The following is a 15,174-nucleotide window of genomic DNA, read 5'->3' as shown; positions in this document are numbered from 1 at the left end:
TAGAGAAAAAAGACAACCTTAACCAATAGCTCAAAATGGAAAACCATATCCAGGTTTCCATCTTAGGCATACCAGTTTCCACCCTCAATATTACATTGGGAACACATCTAGGAATCTGTAAAATAGATCTCAAAAACTTTGTCTGAACTACCTCTAAAGGTATGCAGTTAGTATACGGGCCCAGCTGCGACCCATAGAGCAACTGGGGGCAGGCTTTAGCCATAAATAACTTAAGAGCAACTGGTACAAATTGAGCCCCATCTTGATGAAAATATGATTGAATGGCCAATACCGATTTACGTGCATTTTGGGTAACATATTGCAGATGTGCTTGGCGTTTTGTGGAGGCCTGGAAAACAACCCCTAGATATTTAAAGGTCTTAACTTGTTCTAATTTATGTCCAGCCAAGGACCAGTTCAAGGTCTTCGGGCGCTTAGCAAAGGCCAGAATTTTGGTCTTGCTATAATTGATTTCCAGAGCATATTCGTGGCAAAAGATAGCTAGAGAGCGAAGCACTCTACGGAGCCTAACAGGAGTCTGAGACAAAATCACTGCATCATCTGCATAAAGCAGGATATTAACCTGTCTGTTGGCCAATTTAGGTGGATGAAAAGATAGATTAGTAATAAAATCCATGATAGAGTTAATGTAGTAATTAAAAAGAGCTGGAGCAAGTATACAGCCTTGCCTCACTCCTTGAAAGGTAGGAATTTCCTTAGTGAGGATTCCAGCTGAACTGCATCGGACCTTCAAACATGAATTCTTATGATTGTGAACTCTTTGGGGACAGGGGGCATTTTAATTTATTTATTTTTATATCTATGTAAGCCACTTTGGGGGCTTTTTTTTTTTAAGTGGTATATAAATATTCATTGTATTCATAGAGTAAAGTGGCACAATCTTGAGGCAGTCGAGTAGACTATACCACTTCAGGATGCAGCTAGAGGAATGCTCCCCTAAGCCAAATGCTCCCTTTAAGTAATTAAACAAATCAGCATATCAAGGGGAAATGTTTGGGGAGTTTTTTATTCAGGGGATAAAAATGGTGCCCCCCACTTGCAGCCTGAAGTGACATTGTCCATTCTACTGCTTTAGACTGCTACATATGTAGACTTGGCCTGCTTCAGTTGTCATGGAAGACTGACAGGAAGGGAAATGTGCAATAGGGATGTGCACGAACTGTGGATGCCATATGCGTGCTGATGATGCGCATGTTTTCTTGGGATGTGTGCCTTCCCCAGCAGGAATCTGCATGGGGTGGTAAGGACCTGCTCTCCTCTTTCTTAATCCTCTGAGGCCCCACTCCCAATATGTGCTCAAACTGTGGCTTGTGCGCATCCCTGATGTTCAACTTTGTCTCCTTATAATATTTATAAACTGTACATAATGCTTCTGGCCACCCCTCAGAACTCTGTTCTTATTTGTATTTGTGCTTATCTTTTAACCAGGTGATGATGCTCAGTTTGAAATGGATATCTGATCTTCCTTGAGAGTAACCATGGAGAGACAGCAACTCCTGATCACCTGTGCACATCTGATTTGGCCAGCAGGATCAATAACAGAAACATGGAAGAAGACGCTGTTTTTCATTTGAAGCCCCACTTCATTGTTTGAAGTGCCAAAGGATAAGAGGACTGTTTCCCCCCTCTCCTTGACTCTCTTCTGCCATGCCATGTTTCCCTTCCCCCTGGTCCCCCCCCTCTTCTTTTGAACCTCTCATCTCCCTGGTCTGTGACTGAATTGAAGCCCATGACACATTTATAGAGCTAAGGAATGCACCTTGGCTTCTCGCACTTTAGAAACAACTTATCAAATCAGACCCACGCGAGAAAGTACTTCCATCAATGATTGGATATGTATTGGAAAACATAAAAGGGCTACGGATGGGTGGATCTATGTTTGAAGGGACATGACACTGCCATTGCTCTCTCCCTTTACTGCTGTCAACGTGTTCCCAATTCATGCCCCATTTTCTATGTTTTTACTGCTGTGCAGGAAGCACTCGCTTGGGTTCTGATCCCTGTTCCTTAGCTTTCCCCTAGGAGTTACCGTCTCCTTACAAATGGGGATACGGTGGGGTTCTGTCTTCTGGAAGAGCAGTGCTGTGGTTTCTTGTTCCTTTGGAACAGCTTTACGTAATTTACAGTGCAGTCCTATGCATGATTACTCAGAAGTAAGTCCAGCTGATTTCAATGGGACTTATTCCCTAGTAACTGTGCACAGGATTATAGTCTTAGAAAGAACCATCATTTCATACATCTTTCCATTTTGTCCCAGTGAGTGCCTCCTAAAATCTCCTATTTTTAAAAGCTTGTCTCTTCAATTACCTAGTGAACATCAGTGTTAAAAGGGGAACCACATTTTGTTCCGATGTAATTTGGAATTATCGTGCTTGATGGTCCTCTATGCTTTGTATCCTTGGTCTGTCTTTGGTTTTTGCTGCTGTTATGCCTACTGGATTCTTTGCAAGTCTACTATTGTGCCAAAAGGAATAATTGAAATGACCTGGCTATGCTTGACTAGAATGGGCTTGGAAAGAGTCCTGAGTAGGCTTGGGATACCCTAGGAATTCGGTCTGGACTACACATGCAACAGAATGAGGTGGTAGAATGGATTGCACCACTTCAGGCTAGAGTTAGGAAGTACCATTTTTAATACTCTTCCATGTAACACCAATCAGTTCCTGCAAGTAAAAATATTGCATATCTGAAAGAGAAGTTCTAGCACAGTCCTTCCCTCACCCCACGTAGTGCTAGTTAATACTTGCAGAGAGTATTGTTGTATTAACAACAGAAGTATTCATAAGTCATTTTCTTAACTGTAGTCTGAAGTGGTTCCATTCATTCTGCCATCTCATGCTGCATGTATAGACTAGAGTAACTGAACTCTTGGGACGTGCAGTGCTGATTTCATGATGTGTGACTTCAGAGGATATGGGGTGTTGGGCAATCAAATAGTTAGTGGACAATTCTATTTCCCTGTACCACAAAAAGAACCAAAAATACCCCCATTAAACTAGCCAATAGAAAAAAATCACCACGATATGATGAAAAATTACTATATTGGAAAGTATATTCAATATGGATCAATTGGATATAAGTAGAACAATGATATATACAACAACAAACAATAGAATTCACAGTAGAAATGACCATGTGAAAGATAGAGTCCATGGACTATATATCAAAACAGAGCAATAGAGTCTATGATGAAATTCATGGTAAAGACATCCACACACTACGGTGACCTCCATTTTGACATCACTCTTTATTAAGTGCTGATGAACATGGATCTTGTGAGTTGACATAAATCAGTATACTCAAATTTAATTATCTTTATTGTACTACCTCTTCTGTTTCTAGAAAATGCTCTTGTGAAAGTAGGTGCAAAGCTTGCTCCCATATTGATCCATATTGAATATACTTTCCAATATAGTAAATTTTCCATCATATTGAGGTTTGTTTGTTTTTTGGTCGGCTAGTTTCATGGGGGATGTTTTTGGTTCTTTGTGTGGTACATGTATATAGATCCCAGTATGCTATATTTTTTTGCTTCAGTTGTATTTCCCTGCACTTCTCTTTGGAAGAAACGCACCCATGTACACTCTGTTGTTTCACTTGAGAGTACCACTCATGTTCTCTCTATTTTCACCATCTTGTTGCACATTTCCTGAATTCACACATTGCTAAAATCAGCCAGAAGAGCCATCACATTAGAGCCGGTCTGGGGCCAGTTACAGCATGCAGAAAAGTGCCCTTTTGTTACCAATGGCCTCTCTTAATTTGTTGCCCATGTCCCATCTACATGCTGGTTGGTACTGCAGAGAGAGGCTGTTTGTGATGGGAATTCTTGTACAGCCACCAGGCTAACTTGTGATAATGCCAATTGCCATGGGGAGGGTGGTTGGATCATTCGAATTCAGCCAGTGGATGAGTTCATAGATAATTTACCATGCCACCTGATAATCTAAAATGCATGAAACTGCTTCTCCCTAGGGATGCAATGTTAACAGTTTCTATACTAGTACACTTGCTTGCAAAAATGGCAAGTGGTAGACAGCATCTTAGATGGGGATTTACCCTTCTGAGATTTCTTTAATCAGGTTATATTCACTTTCCCATTTAACAGATAGTTCACCCTTGCCTCTGATTATCTCAGGCATCTCCCAGTAGTGTAACTGATTCATAAAACAGTATGGCACGATGGCCACTTTTGTGGCGAAATCTCATCCCACTTGTAATGCTTGAAAAAGAGAATAACAGGTGACAAGCAGATAATGTGAGAAGTTCTCACATTTGTGTTGTGGGCCCATCCCAAAGTGGGTGCAACGCTGATGTGGCAACTTCCCACACTCTTTTCCATTGTAACGGGAGCAGTATGGGACCCAGCTACAGGGAAATGGCAGCCACCCTTTATGCCTGAAAACTTGTTTCTGAATGTCCTATAGCCTTCAGAGGCATACCTTCAGGAGACAGACAGCTGTAAAGGGGAAAGTGGGTGGGGTCACTGGAAATCTCCCCTTCTCTCCCTGCGTATGCAGAATTCCTCTCACACAACTCTTACTTGGTAAGTAAGGCTGTGTTTGTAACTTAAGAATTGGACCCAGGAGACAAACTGAGAAATTGGTTATCACCATATCAGATGGCAGAAAACACCAATTCATTTCATGAACTTACCCTATGTCTGACCCTTGGGATGGAATTCTGCCTTAGTTCTCTTCATACAGTGGCAAATGTCATACTTGCCTAGGTTTGATATAAAGGGAGGGGCCGCTGGTCTGGTAAAACCATCTTGCTTGCTCTCTGCATATATGATAGTTTGGAGGTAGGGGAGGAAAACACAATGCAGGAATGTGTCTTTTTTGTTCGTTTGTTTTTTGCCTAGTCTAAAATGTGAATAATACAGGAGCAAATTTGCTTTGTAACTGTTGATCTCAGGAATAGGGCTCTGTTTGCAGTGTTTCTGGGGAAAGCAATGCCACCTTTAAAGTGGTGGCGAAAACATGACTAAGCTGTGATCTAGTAGTGGGGAATGCTCTTTAGGTGCATATCCTGAGTTTGGTCAGGCTAGTTCTGAAGTGCACTGCAAGTTCAGCCTGGAGTCAGAACACAGTTGGATTTCCATCCTGCCTCTCTCACAATCACCAGCAGTTGTTTCTGGAACCTCACCAGCTATTCTGTTGACCAGGCAGAATGGATACAGCTTTGCTCTGCAGTGCTGACAGTAGTGGAACTCAGATTTGTCCATGAACTAAACCGACTTTGGTAAGGTGAAGGGAGATGAGAATAAGGAGTATTTCAGGTGTTGCTTACAGCTGCTTTTCTCAAAATAGTATAGACATCATTTTGTTTTGAGCTAAAGGGTTGACTTCAGAGCCTCCCGCCTGCAGCCCTCAATCCTTTCTCCCTGCCACCAATCTAGTTATTAAGAAAGAGATTTGGCAGCTTCAGCCCTTCCACAGCACAGAAAATACATCTGAGCATAAAATGCAAGAAAACTTTCCATGTGCCACAAGCAATTTAGCTGCAACTGCTACTCTTAAAGATTGCTGTTTCCTGCATGCTCGTCAGCAAACCATAAGAGAGAAGACATTTTTTTCATAGTCCAAATGCAGACCTGGGATTTGGATGGTCAGATTTCCCTTGCTCTGCTGCAGGCTTCTTGTGACTTGGGGCAAGTCATCTAATCTCTCTGTGCCTCAGTTCCCCAGTTTGTAAAATAGCCATTTCCTACTTCATAAGGTTCTTGTGAGGATATGCTTGCTTGCTTGTAAAGCAAATGAGTGCCATGAAGAAGCCAATTAATCTTGTTTTCTTGAAATCCAGCACAATAATTTAGTCATGGCCATGACAGCAGAAAAGATACTTTCTAGAAATGTTTATATCATCTGTCTAGGACCCTGAGTAGCAACTAATCTTAACAGGGCAGTGTTGTTTTTTAAAGCTCTTTAGCTGTATCTGAGATCAAAGGAGAAGAAAATGGCTGATATACATCATAAGACTGTGGGTCCTTAGGATTGAGGGCTGTCCTGGGGAGCACATGGAAAGCCCCTGAGGGCTCAATTGGGGGATCCACCTAGGCCATTAGCTTGCCTGTCTCTGCACTACCTGGACATACAGTAATGCTGTGAAATTTGGAGATTGACTCAATACGATTTACACAGCTGCTCTTCTAGTTGTCCCATTTGGAGGAGCGTCAAGTCCTGTAATATTGATGTAGAAGCAGTTCCGTGTAGAACCTTCTGCATCATTTTATTGAGAGCTGCGATTCTGTGCTGCTGGTTCCTGAAGGGTGGAATCTGAATCACCAGCAGTTGGGAGGGATGAGAAAAATGCAGAGTCAAAAATCAAACTGATTTCCCTCAAGTTGTATTGATTGAACAATCAGAACCAAAGGTTCAATGGCTTGTTTTAAGATGTCAGTGACTACTTAAGAACAAAGATGTATGAAATTGTTCTTTTTTGTTAATTTTCTGAAATTTACTGTCTGCCTTATCATTGCAATTTGGAATATCAATCTGCTATTTGCAGTGAGGTTGGGCAGTGGAAAGAGTTCATAACCTGTTTGGCCATGTATTAATTCTCTGTTTCTCAGGCTGCTATGTTTTGACACGCATGCTGCCGGATGATACTTTTTAAGTAGTAACTACATATTGTTCAGCTTCCTTATTTGAGGGGATTATAAATTTGTAGACTCTAGATTACATTTGTTGGAAGCTTGGAAAGAGGGGATAGCTTGTTGTTAAAATCTAAAATTCAAATGTTAGCTTAATGAAATTAAATACTGTGGTCCAGGTGAGCTTATGCTGAGATGGAACAACTTTGAAGTGGTTTTCCTGGTCTCTGGAAGCTTCTCTGCACTTTGGGGTGGTGTAGAGGAAACTTTGGATTGTACCCAGCCATTCTAGCAGATAGTGCATTTCTTGTTAATGTTTCTTCTTTTGATTGTTTTGGGAACTAGTTTTCACCCCAAAATGCAATCAAGGCAAGGCAGTATAGTCAGCACCTAAAATCTGCGAGGACACTTTTAGAAGCATTCATCCTTCCAGCTTGCAAGGGATGCTACCCTCAGCTTTTCAACTTACTATGCATCAGACTAGGTTTGTAAATAGCCACTCCCTTAGCTGTTTGAGGCAAGTAAAAGTTGTCTCTCAGTCACCAAATGGAAGTTTTTACAGAAGGTGATTCTTTCAGGCCACAGATACCTAACATAGACACATATGGGCAGATAGTCTTGTGGACTGCTGCAAGGCTAGAAAAGGCACAACACCAGATAACCCAAAACATCTTCTTGTTGAGCTCTTTTTGGTGGGGTTGCCCAGAAATACAGGAAGTACGGGTGGCGGCGGGCACACGCACAGCCCGTACTTCCTGTATTTCCGGGCAACAACGGGAGCAGGGGCGGCAGGGAGGAGCGCTGCACCCTGAAAACATTTTTTAAAAACGGAGTGCTGGCGGCGGGGGAAGCGGCGGGAGGGGTAAGTGCAGCCCCTCCCCCCTCCCCCCCCGCCGGCGTCTTGCATGGCCTTCAGACCAGTTCATGCACATCCCTAGGAAAATGCCTTTTAAGTGCCAGGGAATTGAGATGTATCAGTGCAACCATCTGAAAATAAACATGGAAACAATCACTTCCTTCTGTTCCTGTCTGCCTGGCACTGTGTCCATCAGCGTGGGTATTTTATTAATTTGGAATGGAGAAGTGGGGCCACTATGCATAGAGTTGATGCTCTGAGAAGTAGTTTTGTCTGGTTTAATTGGCCCTTTTCATTACACCTTGGTTCACACTCTAGTCCTGCAGTGGCAGGGCTAGCTGGAACTGATGATGATAAATCCTTTTTGCTTGAGAAAACTTTCACACAAATTAAATACCTTTTTGCCTAGTGGTCTGCTGAGCCTCACTCCCTTTGACTTGGTAGTTTCATGGTGTCTTTAAAAAGCTTAAATACTGTTTAGTTTTGTTTTCCTTTTTTCTAAGGAAAGAATAGCAACAGGGATCACAAAGATTATATTGCTTGCTAGTTTATGGATGTGGCTGTTATAGAGGTAGCAGTGCCTCTAGGAAATCTGCATGGCCTACAAAACTGCCTTATACCCCCATGCCGTGCATGTTGACTCAGAAAAAGTAGAAGACCTACTGAGTTCAATGGGACTTGCTCTCAAGTAAATGTGCATAGGATTCCAGCCTAAGTGTATTGGTTTGGTTCTTGATTTCAGTTTTGCACTTTAATTAGCATAATGTACCACTACGCCCTTTTAATATTTCAAAATTGAGTTTTTGTAAATCTTCATTGATGTGGAGTCCAAATGAAATCCAAAGGTCCTTACATCCGTATAGCAGCTTAAGCTAATGGGATTGATTACAAACCTTTTAAGGAAAGTTGCACTTTTTTACAGTCCAGTTTGTGTTTTTTAGAAGTGTATTGGAGCGAGATTAAATCCCTAGCAGCCACTCAAAATGTCTGCTACTGGTTTTGCTGGCTGTAATTATTTTACTTGAACGATTTCTGTCTGATAGCTGAATGAGTAGAAAAGCCTCATTCTGGAAATAACTTGCCATCCATGTTTCAGACCTACTCAAACTGCAGCACCTTGATCAGTGGGATAGCCTTGCATTGTATCCCCCCCCCCCGCACAAAAATGTCTTCAAAGCTCGCAGCTGATTGGTGGTTTGTGCTTGCTTGCTGCTGTTCTCTGTGTGTGTGTGTGCGTGCAATCAGTCCTTCAGATTGGAGTCTGTCAGATTAAATTAGTAATGCTGCAACTAATTAAAAAAACATTTTGATTGACTAGATAGGGGTAGCAACAGATTTTTTTAAAAATATTAATTCAAGTACTTTAAAAACTGCAGATTACAAACACTATCTTAGAGGAGGTATTCCCTCCAGTGTGTGAGTGGAGGGAGATTGCTAAAATGGTGTCGACTATGACACATGAGTGCATCATTAAGAATAAAATGTGTTTTTTAAAATTTAGAGCTATTTGTTTTTCTTATCTTAAACCTGTGAAGATAATTGACTAAAACCCAACAGCTAAGACTTCCTTAATTGAGAGAGAGAGAGAGAGCCCTCTAGCTGAATCTGCTTTATTGTGGCTACAATCCTAAGCATGCTTTCTAGGGAGCAAGCTCCATTGAGCTCAGTAGACTAACTTCTGAATAAACATGTTTAGGATTACACTGTAAATTGAAAATCTGTATTATGGCAGCTGCTCCATTCGCCAGAGAGTGTTGCCACTCAGACTGTGACCTGATGTATGGGTCACACTTTGCAATAGAGTTGGTACTGTATTTCAGGAAGGACATCACAGTTACAGAACAGGTGTTCTCGGGCATTGCTTTTAAAATCCAAAGAAAGATGTAAGGTTAAATGTGGACTCTCTCTTACTAACAGACATATTTTTTTCTTTCCCACTAGTGAAATTGCAGGCAAACATTTTACTACACCCTTAATTAAAACTCAGTAGGGCTGCTGCTAGTTACAACTGTATCAGGGTCCGTATTTGGCTTGTAGGCTGCTGTGGAGCTACTTTGGAAAGAAGGAAGGTTGTCTTCTTTGCCACACTAGTTTAAAACTTGTGTCATTTGTTGACACCTTTTTGTCTTTTTCACCATATGAATCCAACTAATTGGTTTCCCACCTGCAGGAGTTGTGTAGCCTCAAGCTAGTGCCGGGTAACCCTTTGGCATCTGCACTGCTGATCCTACATTGCGTATTCTAGGGAGAGCTAAGAGTGGCTTCAGAACTGCAGTTGCCTCCTTACACAACTAGATCAAAAAGGCTTCATTTAGCATGCTGACTAGAACATTCTACTGAAAGAGGAACTGTGATAACATGAAGCAATGGCTTGCTGTCTTTGGCATCTTGCCAGAACTATCTGGATATATTTCAAGCAAATATCAGGATGCATGTATTTCAAGCATGCACCTGTGAGTGATGCTGAAAGGCGCTGATTCAAAATCCATGCTTTAGATGTAACTGCAAGTGCAGGTCCCATATCTTCTGAGAATGATGATGGGAGTTGGCAGAACATCAAATTGTGTGTTCTGCCATTTTTCTCTTTGGCAACTAAACATTCCAAATTTTTGAATTGACTGCTATTGACAGGGAAATGTGCCAGGAGGCTGAGCCTCTACTATGCCTTATTTTTTCCATCTCCTTCCTTAGCTATGATTTTTTTTCTAAACCTAAATAAATATTGATTTTGTTTAAGCTTTGTTATTTGGATGCCCTGGTACTATGCTTGAGGCTACATTGAGGTTGCAGGTATAATTAGTCTTGCATAGTGAGTTCTGTGTGATGTGATATATCTGATCCTGGGTTTTCAAAGAGCGCAGTTGTTGGCTCTTAATTAAAATTGTGGCATTTGTACTATAAAAACCCTTCATTCTTCAGGTCATTTTCTTGCCTTTTACCCTTGTATTTAGGGTACTGGCTCTTGGGATGAGAACTTTGGCGTGGACATACCCTGAGTGATTTAGAATGAGTGAGGAAGCAAGCCACTTGTTTGTGGGTTTTTTCTTTCTTGTAGGATTGCTGTAGACTGAAATCAGGAGTAGTATCAGGAATGCCTACCATTGCTAACTACTACTGTGATTACTTCCATTATGTTAGTAACACCTTTAGCATATTGAACTAACAAATAATAGATATGTATATATGGCCTTGGAATATGTCCAGAGTTGTGCTGGAGTACCAAGCCCTTTGACTTTGAAGAGGACAGAAGCCACATTTGGAATGCTTGGCCAAATCAGTGGTGAACTTCCACTTACTGTCACCAAAGATAACTCACCCAAAGCATTGGTGAAGGTCTTTCCACCAATGAAAATGTTTTCAGGGCCAAATGAAAAACCATACATCTGTCACTACTTGGTGTTCTATTACAACCATTTAATGGTTGTATATCCTTGGGTGTACAAGGATATACACCCAAGTTCTGCTATTGTATATCAACTTGCACTCTAGACCAGGAGATGATACTGGTTTCCTTAATTTAAAAAAACACAAAAAAACCTAAGATGGGGGAGTTTCACATCAGTAGACAATTTCTTACCCTGAATCTCTTCAGACTGGGGAGTGACTTTCTAATGTCAGCCTGCAGTGCCTGCTGTCCACTGCCAACTTTGCTCTAAAAATTTCCTCTGCAATTTCTAGTGCCTCTCAACCATTCACAATACTACCCTTGATTCTCTTGTATCTTTTCATTTTTCCACTTAGTCTTGTTCATACACATTCAGAATTTTTCCTTAGGTCTCAGGATAGTGTTAAAACATATTCTGGATTAGTTTTGTAGCTGAGATAGTTTCTCATCAAAGATGCAGAGATTTTCACTTCTTTGTTTCATTTGTGCTAATTCTATCTCTTTAAATATATTTGGCTGAGATTGATGTAGTGATGAGTTTTAACTTTTTTTTTTCCCCCTTCCCCATGAGCTGGGAGAACAAATTCTACCTTCCATAGTGGTAAGCAGGAAGTTTCTCTAGGCATTTTGAAGGGTGCCTCTGCCTCTCATTTAAACGTACTTTATGCCTCTTTTCACAAGGTTGGTGTTTAATTCTGTGAACTGATCTGAGGAATGACATTTCATAAAAATGTAGATTACTGCAAACAAATCCTCCTTTATGCAAACGCTCCATTATAATAAGCTGCTTGCCCTTTTTGTCTCCCTCATTCTGACTATATGCTGCACAGAGAGTGTGGTGGAATGAAAGATTTGCTTTTGATAGTCATCTGCAAAATCGGGTAACTGTGGAAAATGATAAATCTCTAGTGTGAAGAGAGGATGAGTGCAAAAATAAATATGTATATGTATGTGGGTGGATGTTTATACACACACACAAATATATATAAATATATATTACTCTTAGAAAAATAAAGAACTGTATTGATTCTTTTAATGTGGGGAGAAATTTACTTAGGGCTGATTATACGGAGAATCTAGTTTAGCAGGTATATTTCACAAAACCAGCTTTACAGCATCTATGGCTAATTGATCTAAAATGGAATTCCATGAGACAAATGCAGCAGGACAAGATGTAAGCGTGCATGTGTGAATCTAACAAGATGTGGCGGGGTTTGTCAACATCTTGGTACCTGTTTACACCAGGAACACAACAGGACTTGCCTTGCTCCTCCTTCATCCTCCCTCTTATGTCTATCTGCGTCACTGCAAGATGGTGATCCAGTGTGCCTTTCTTCACCTTAGACAGGAGAAGAACTACTTATAATGGACAGCTTGCTTTTGGGGCTTTCATGGCCTCCTTGGGAGAAGCATAGAGGCGGCTGTCAATAAGATTACTGAATGTCCTTGACACATTTTAAGAACTTTGGTTATAACTGCCCTCTTTCCATTTATTGCGCCTTCCCTCCTCACCATCCCTATTTTTCTTTTGTTTAAATGTAATCCCGGTTTTGTTTTTTGTTTTAATAGAGGTGGTCTGAACAAGCCTTGGGCTACTTCTGTACAGTTCTGGTTTTTACTGAAACAGGTGTTGGGAAAACACTCTCACCAGTGGTTGCTGTTACAGTGTGATCAATAAAGATCTTGATTATATCAAGCTTTAGAGTGGTGTTTTCCTTTATTGTGGAAGTAACAAGGTGTGGGAAGTTACTACTTGTTTGCAGTTGCTTGTAGATTTCATAATAGTTTTATCTTAATGCCGCTGAATTATGCCCTTTCTCCTTCCAGCCCCCACCCAATTGCTGTGGTGGGTGGATATGACATGGCTATTATATCCTTGATTTTTATGACAAAAGAAACAATCTTATTGACAGATATGGTTATATGGTGCATGAGTGCTGGAGTTCACAGTGCTGGTCTTGCAATGGAGATGGAGCCATAGCTCAGTGGCAGAGCATCAGCTTAGCATGCAGAAGGTCCCAGGCAGTGTTCCCTCTTAACAGGGATTCCCAGCTGTTGTTGACTACAACTCCCAGAATCCTCACCTGCAGTGGCTTATGCTTGTGGATTATGGGAGTTGTAGTCAGCAACAGCTGGGAATCCCTGTTAGAACACTGGTCTCAGGTTCAATTCCTGGTATCTCCAGACTCCTGGCTAAACCTTGGCGAGCTTGTGCTAGTCAGTATAGATAGTATTGAATTAGGAGGACCAATGTTCTGACTCCATATAAGGCAGCTTTCTATCATATGTCATAATGCATGTCATACTTCATTCTGCCTGTCTGGAGTACACACTACATTGACATTACCAATCATTTTAAAAAATTGTTAACTTTATTACTTTTTATCAAATACCATACATTTCTCAGGATCCATATTCAGCATCATAATGCTTACCAAGGACACATACATCTATTTCCCTTCCCCACCCCTTCTGCTACTGAAGGAGTGCTGAGCCCAGGGTGATTTTCTATGTGCTTTCAGATACAGCATCTTGGAACAGAGCAAGCCAAAACACAGCCTGGCCCCACCTTCTGGCTGCCTGACTCATTTGCTTAGCAGATAATGGCAAATCAGTCTTATTCACATTAATCGTATAATGCAGGAAGTACTACAGTGCAGAGTGACTCTGGCTGCAATCTACAAAAGACATACTCTGAAGCAGGCTCATTAAAATGCCATTAGAGTTCATTGAGCTACTCCCATTAGTATTCCTAGTGAGTCAGAATGCCCTGGCCTTTCTTGGTGATAAGGCTTCGAAGATTGAGTCCTTGCTCTGATTAGAAGCGCTTTTCTAACCAAAATTAAACTTGCATGGGCTTGGATTCTTAAACTGGTGTAAACAAGAACACGTTCTTTGCATCTTCAGTTTTAACTTTAAAAGAAGCCATCCAGGAAAGGGAAAGCCAGAAATACGTGGGCTTCTAGCATGCTATCAGTACCCAGAAGAGGTATTGTGCTGGAAAAGTAAAAGCATTTCCAAATCAAATGACCCATAAGTGGTACAACCAGTAGCATGCTGAGGGGGAGAGCAAATGACACTTTGAGCTGTTTTTCACAAGCTGTGAGAAATGGCAATAGCGTTTATGGGGAGGAAGCCCTGAAAAGCTTACCTCCCCTGCAGACGATCCGTTGTCTTCCCTTGGGCAGTCACATTGCCTGCCCAGACAGTCACCGGCTGCTGCTGCTGGGAGCTCCGAGGGTCAAGGTGCCAGGGTGCATCTCCCCGCCCCCTCGGAGCTCCAATAATTGAGTGTGGAGCATTGTGGGGATCCCCCCTCCCCAAGCGCCTCAGCCACCCACAGCTAACAGACAACTTAAAAAATGAGGTTAGGAGAGTGCTCACTCTCCTTACCTTATTTTGGAAGGAAGCTCCACAAGCGGGTTTGCCACCACAGTGCCACCAGGACTGAGCTGATTCCATGGCCTGGTTTTGCATGTGTGCATCACACTCAGTGTCTCATAGGGCCAGTTCATGTGGTTGACTGAGACTCCTGAATCCTTTTTGAAGGAGAAGGGTTGTATAAATTGGATGTACGTATGTCACTTGGTGGAGTAGCACTGCATATTGTTTCAACAAGCTAGAAAACCTAGGAAAATCAGAGTCCTCCACAGAATACTATGGGTGACAATACAAGGACTGAAAGGACATGTGTTATTAGGGACGTGCTATTGCCCTCCGGATCAAAATGCTGAGAGTGACCTGGAGTTGGAAAAGCAAATCAAAAAGATGTCAAAGAAAGACAAGAGCTGTAATAACTTCAATCACCCTCACACAGACAAGCCAAATTTCTAAACGTGCTAAATGACTGTGCCTTAGAACAGTAGGTCATGGCACCAACCAGAGAGAAGGCAACCCTGGACTTAATCCTGAGTGGTACCCAGGACTTGGTGTGAGATGTCGAGTTGTAGAAACATTGGAGAACAGGGACCATAGCATGATCCAATTCAACTTATATGCGAGTGGAGCATTGCCAAGGAAGTCCAGCACAGATGCTTTGGACTTCAAAAGAGGAAACCTAAAAAATGAGGGGACTGGTAAAAAGGAAGCTGAAAGGAAAAGTCATGGTCAAATTACTCCAGAAAGCAGGGAACCTATTTTAAACCACAATAATAGAAGCTCAGTTGGAATGTATACCAAGAAGGAGGAAAGCTACCACAAAGTTCAGGAGGACGCCAGCGTGGCTAACAAGTAGTCAATACAAGGAAAGAAAACTTCCTTCAGAAAATTGAAGTTCTGCCGAAATGATAACAGAAAGGAACAAACTGGCAAAAGGAA

General features: G+C 41.6%; 1 protein-coding gene across 1 annotated transcript in view; it reads left to right on the top strand.

The window, feature by feature from the left end:
* Positions 1-12,553, top strand: part of EIF4EBP2 (eukaryotic translation initiation factor 4E binding protein 2) — a 33,863-nt gene extending 21,310 nt beyond the window's left edge. The window contains exon 3 of the mRNA XM_053311741.1: positions 1,450-12,553. Coding sequence (XP_053167716.1) covers positions 1,450-1,481 — 32 coding nt within the window. The 3' untranslated portion in view covers positions 1,482-12,553. The remainder of the gene's footprint in view (positions 1-1,449) is intronic.
* The last annotated feature ends 2,621 nt before the right edge of the window (positions 12,554-15,174 follow it).

This window comes from Hemicordylus capensis, chromosome 3, assembly GCF_027244095.1.
Source record: "Hemicordylus capensis ecotype Gifberg chromosome 3, rHemCap1.1.pri, whole genome shotgun sequence".
In the NCBI taxonomy this organism is placed as follows: Eukaryota; Metazoa; Chordata; class Lepidosauria; order Squamata; family Cordylidae; genus Hemicordylus; species Hemicordylus capensis.
This window is presented reverse-complemented; position numbering and strand designations above follow the sequence as displayed.